Source organism: Haliotis rufescens, unplaced genomic scaffold, assembly GCF_023055435.1.
Source record: "Haliotis rufescens isolate VD_foot unplaced genomic scaffold, xgHalRufe1.0.p SCAF_10, whole genome shotgun sequence".
Lineage (NCBI taxonomy): Eukaryota > Metazoa > Mollusca > Gastropoda > Lepetellida > Haliotidae > Haliotis > Haliotis rufescens.
This window is the reverse complement of record NW_025963780.1, coordinates 28,702,113-28,708,321: the sequence shown is the minus strand read 5'-3', so window position 1 is coordinate 28,708,321 and position 6,209 is coordinate 28,702,113. Positions and strand designations below refer to the sequence as shown.

Genomic DNA, 6,209 nt, shown 5'->3' with positions numbered 1-6,209 from the left:
CCGACACGCCGCGATATAACTGGAATACAAAGCGGTGTAAACCCAACTCACTCACTCACTCCTTCATTTCAATAACAGAAAATAAAAAACAAGCAAAATTCAATTTTGACAACAAAATTTACTTCACAATGAATGACCAGCATTTTTACAATGATATCGTTCTGACCAATGTGTAAGCATCCAACTACTATGACTGGAGTCTAGAGAAAACAGGAAACATGAACAGTAGATAGAGATATTCAGTATAGTGGTCTCCCTAGGGCCTGGCTTGTAACAAAATACACCACTACTGTGGCAGCGACACCGCAGACCAGCGCCGGAGACAACGCACAGAGCAGGTCGGCAGCAAACACTTCATGTCTGGCATTGAAATCACTTGAAACTAACATGGAGAAACATTCTCCATTAGCTGAACATGTACCAAAATTTCAAATTTACTCAAATTATTGGTATGCCACTGCATTTAATTGGTCTCAAATAAAAAAATTCCCAGAACTGGAGAAAGTGGTTACTATTCCATACACATGGCTATTTACCACTTGGTCTTGGTGCCAGAAATTACCGTTATGTAACCATGGCAACATAAAGCCACTCAGTGGCAGGATGAGCATGGTTGATATCGGTACATGACATTTAACACCAATACCAAATGAGCATTAGCCAAAGGCAAAACTCTTTAACGGTACATGTAGATAATTTAGTTTGACGAACCGCCGCCTGTTGTGAGTGTTATCTCCCACCTGCGCTACCACTTGCACTGTGTCAATATATATATATAATAATAAGTGGAAAACACTGGCACTAGAGCAACTCGGTCGGAAGAAGCAGTTAAGAATCACGGGGTAGGTACATGAGCAAACCTGCTTGCAGCACACGCCGCCACGGCCGCCGTCCTTGACATAATGCTGACCGTCAGACTAACAAGTGATGTCTGCCATTTCACACTGTAACATTACACACAGATCTCAGATAAGTCCTGTACTCCCAACTTCCATCAAATATTGAAATTCAGTACAGAGCAATTGGACAAGAAATGCTTGTTGCTAAATTGGTTGTTAAATTTTCATCAGGTAGGTGAAGTTCTACAAAGGCCACCCCACAGACTTACTATGCTAATGGCACAAAGTGAGTGAGTGAGTTGGGTTTAACGCCGCTGTTAACAGTATTCCAGTTATATCACAGCGTGTCAGCTTAATGTCACTTCAGTGAAACCAACGAGCACAGGTGTGGTGCTGACAAACCTAGAAGCATAATCGGGGGCGAACCGGGATTCAAACCCACAATCTAGGTTTCTGGCGTGCCCAAGGGATGCAACTCTGCACAGCGAATCGTGGCCCCTAAGGCACAAAGCCCTCCATGGAACACGCTCCACTGATCAATGAACATCCATAATCATTGATCCTATTGTTTGGCATTCAGGTATCCTGAAACTTCAGATTAGAAAATGAGTGAATGCATGAGTATGGTTTTATGCCACTCTTAGCAATATTTCAGAAATATCACGGCGCGGGACATCAGAAATCGGATTCACACATTGTACCCATATGGGGAATCGAACCCGGGTCTTCGTCATGAAGAGCGAACAGTTTAACCACTAGGCTACCTCACCACCCCAGAGAAATTTGAGAGCAAGGTCGACTCACGAGAACCAATTGTGTCAAAGTTGCACTGTGAAATGGGCAGTAACGTTTTCTTAACAAATAACAATCATTTCTCAACAATATTACTGTTGGAGGGTACCTCCAACTAACAGAGTAACACAATGTCCGCTGTCTGGCTGCTGGCAACAGTTTGTCGCAGGATGCAAGGTCGTCTTAACATGGAAACTTGTCTAAATAAACAGACAAATCGTCTCTTCATCACAAATTCAAATCAAGGAGCAAGACAAAATATAATCAAACAAATTGTCATGTACTGTAGATGAAATTCATCTTAAAATGATGACATGTAATGAACAAACCATGCTGAATGCAGGCTTCATCACAATGATATACACTACTCAACGTTTGCTAAGGACCAAAACAGTCATCTTTAGTCAAAGGTGTGGCCCTTACCAAATGCTGAGTAGCATATATCTATTTTGCTCAAGAATCAGTTTCATTTCCTGGATTGGGTCTCACAGTCGAACAGTATGTCCTGATCATCTTGAAACTTGGATCCTGAAGGGCACAAGGCTACGCACAGGATCGAGTGACCTTGACCCTGACTAATGACCTTGACCCCCGACTAATGACCTTGCCCTGTAAACAGGTCTTGGCAACAGAGTACTGGCAACTAGAGAACTTTAATAATGGAGAATCTATTACATGTAATACTTGGGAAAAAATAGTTCATTTCTCTTTAACATCCATTTAAAAAGATTTGTCATTAAAATAGGATATCTGTACACAACTAACTGTTTTGAAAATGAAAGCACTTTTCTGCTATTTGATAAATAACTTACAGGAAAGACAATTTGCAGCATGCACAAAGTCAACATGTCGTACACCAGTTCAAGGGACTTGAACACAGTCAAGTGTTGACTCTGACGCCAACAAACCAACCCACTCACCTAGTATGAGTGGGCAACACGCTGTAACTTCAGGTTGAGAATATATCAACATAATTTACATCACCGAGCGAGCAAAATATACATATTTTATACATCACAATTCAAGTGACTACTCCGTAAGGCCACATAACTGCAGAGAGCTGGCGTCACAAGAAATCCAACTGTGGCCATAATTTGCTTCTTCATTGTTGGGACGCCACCAAGGCTCTGCCCATAGTGTGCCCTCCGACCTCCGACCTCCGACCTCTAGACAAGGTCATCTAAGTTGCTTCCTGGAGGATGACCCTGAATCTAAGATCAGATTTAAGTCCCGCCCTCTTCCAAAACTTACCGGTCCCCCAACACTCCCAACACTCTGCAGTTATGTCTTAGTGTTTAACACCGACCAAGTTCAAAATGAAGAAAATATTTTCTTTGTCACACACTGTACACGATTATCACAAATCTTATGTTGGACCAAAAAAGAAACCAAAAGACATCTTACTTCGTGAAAACAGAAATATTCTATTTAAAAAAACATCTGACTCTAAATGACAGCACTGCATGAGAACTTTAACAGGTGTTTATTATTGATCTTAAGTAGCCGAGAAAGGGTTGCATGCTGGTTCAAAAAGACTCAAGAAAATACACGGTCTCAAAATCTCTACTGCTAATGATTATTTTGTAAATGTAAATCTTTGTCCAAACACTTGAGACAATAAAAATAGTTGTGATTGGGAAATACTTATATTTAGTAGTGGTCCGGTCAATATTTTGTCTAAAAGGAGCAGTCACATTCATTACTGAAAGGCAAGCTCTCATCCACAAAGTAATCTTGTCCAACAAGCCTCACAAGCCAATGGCTCTTTGACATTTTGATATCGTTAAATAACTAACATCACTCACCAAATACAGCTCACACAAAGTCCAAGGGCAGTTAACTCTGTCAACACTGATCAGGAGTTGTCTACCCTTGTTTCAAGTCCATACTTCTGATGTGACTGCTCTTGTTTTTATCAACTGGACGAGTAACCAACTCTCAAGACTATATCTCTGTTGACTTCAAAACAGACACGATATGATGCGAAAAATGTCCAACAGTCTACTTACAAATAATGTTCATTAAGTACCTGAACCATGACGGTCATCTAGTTTCCATGGTAACCATGGCAACAGATCACATGTTACTAACAGTTGAAATTGTGGCACAAGATCTATGGATTGAATCCTGTGTTATCTGTCACCCCTAAAAAAACAAAGTGGTACGTTCCCACTTTTAAGGGGGAACCATACCATTTGGAAAACTGGGGTGTGTAGTTTGTTATAACAAATATATATTACTATGTATACATAACAGAAATCTACTTTTGTTGGAATAGTTTGTCTAAAGTGCACTCTAGCGTGGACAACAGTGGACATGTTTCTACAATGACCATTACATGTACACAGTGTGAATTATCAATCAAAACGAATACATTTAAACTTCAAAATATCCAAACCAGAAGAGCCTGGGGAGAGAAAAAGGAAATTTTCCAAAATGTAGTCAGAAAATTGGAAATTTGTAATAGTGCAATAGTATACTTTGGAAAAAATGTCAAGATTGAAATTCCACGAAGATTGAACATGAGTTATTTTTCAATGTGTCACAAAAAAAGTCGGAGAAAGTAAAAAACTACTGAAAAACTGACATCATTTACTGCAAATAGGAACTGTTAGGAACAAGGTCACTATAGATAAGCTTATTTTCACAGCAAGCAAAACCAGTAACTAAAATTCCAAGTAAAACGTCCCAAATTTTGAAATGGGGCGTGGTATATGATCAACAGCCATCCACCCTCCTGGGGCGATAGGTATAAAATTGAATGCAAAAATAGTCTTTGTAAAAGTAGAAAAAAATACTTTGTGAAAATAAGATTATCTAGAGTTGATACACCATGTCAAGAAAACAGCAAATAACACGTCGAAATAACCTACTGTTACACAGGTACGAAGGCTGATTCCCACTGACTAGAGCTTTAGTATACATATACACAAATATATATATTTATATATAGACATATATTCATACTTGTCATCCACAGTTATTACTTCGGTCTGTCAATCGGAGAATCTTCAATTCTCCATTTTCAGACCTAAAAATATCTCTCTTGAAAACAATAACCAAACAACCACATTTAGGCATCGGCTTCAAAGTTAACAACCGACAACTTTCTTCATATGTACAAGCCATGTCTGGCGTACTTGATCTTTTCTCATGACGATTCTTGAATCGTGTCACATCTGCCTTTCGAGTTTACCCTCCATCATGATGCGACCCTCCAAAATAGCACTTTCAGAGATGAGGACTGCCTTAGAAAATAATCGAGACAGAATGGTGAGTCAGTTAGTGGTAGACATGTTTCCATGGCTTCAGTCAATGACATACAAATCAGGGTAATGGGAGTTGCCATTTGCTGTTTGCCTCTTCCTCCTGTGAAAATTAATTGTGTCAAATCTTGTGATGCAGCTGCTGAAACGCTCATTTGAGATGAAACAGCTGAACCGATGATGTTCCGGTGTGAATGTCTGCAGTTCCATCACCGTCATAGATGATGGTCTCCATTGGATGGTCACCACGGTCACAGAATACAAAAACTACATGATTGTCTTCATCTAACTTGGTTCAATTTTTCACAACAAAGATTGACCAGTGATGGTAAATCTACTTGACGAAGAAGGTTGTGTGCGTAAACGACATGGAACACGACACGTACGCCAGTAGGTGGCAGCACAAGAGGGGCAAGTAGTTGTCAGGGTAGGCTCATCAATTGTTTCGTCGCCTCGTCAGGCAGCGGAGGCAGGAGCGAGATGTTGACAAATGCAAAGAGTCGAGAGGCGTCTGTGGTAATCTTTTCCTGTCACAGACTCAAGACACATGGACAGTGGCAGTGAAACAAAACACGAAGTATAGACAACAGCGACCATGTTGTGATGACGTAGGGGACACAGGCGGGAAGGGATGAGGGGGCGCAGTCTTTGACATTGTGACGACGGCACATGGAGGTTGTTGTAAGGACAACAGCAGGTGCTATTCCATGGCCAAGCTCTGTGGTTCTACGATGTTGGGTTCTAGTAGAAATGGCATCTGGCCACTGCGTCTGCCACTGGCTGCCATCTTGTCTGGGTGGCTCCCTGTCAACTACAATCCTGTTAGGACAGGCTGCTACTTCTAGGTCCCTTCTTCCATTGGCTCTGATTCTTGCTGCTCCACAGAACTGGGGGGACAAGAAACATGGAAACTTTACCACATAATGATAAAATCTGAAATTTTAAATGTATTCAGAACAAAAAAGTTGGGGACTATGAATATTTTTGAATACTTTTATTAAATTGTATGCTAATTTTTTATGTTCAGTATATGTTCATTAGTGTTTTTTAAATATACAGAGCTTGAGGTTTGTTTGCGGTTTTAGTGCCGCACTCAGCAATATTCCAGCTATATGACGGTGGTCTGTAAATAATCGTGTCTGGACCAGACAATCCAGTGATTGACATCATGAGCATTGATCCATGCAATTCGGATACGATGACATGCATCAACCAAGTCAGCAAACCTGACAACCGATCCCATAAGGTGCCTCTTATAAATAAGACAAGAATAGTCGCCTTTTACGGCAAGCATGGGTTGCTGAAGACCTAT

General features: G+C 40.6%; 1 protein-coding gene across 12 annotated transcripts in view; it reads right to left on the bottom strand.

Moving 5' to 3' along the window:
* Positions 1-98: 98 nt before the first annotated feature.
* The window catches only part of LOC124135050 (histone deacetylase 4-like), a 156,595-nt gene continuing 150,484 nt past the window's right edge, over positions 99-6,209 (bottom strand). For all 12 annotated transcript variants that reach the window (XM_046500217.2, XM_046500227.2, XM_046500218.2 and 9 more), the window contains one exon: positions 99-5,784. In XM_046500217.2, coding sequence (XP_046356173.1) covers positions 5,739-5,784 — 46 coding nt within the window. In that variant the 3' untranslated portion in view covers positions 99-5,738. The remainder of the gene's footprint in view (positions 5,785-6,209) is intronic.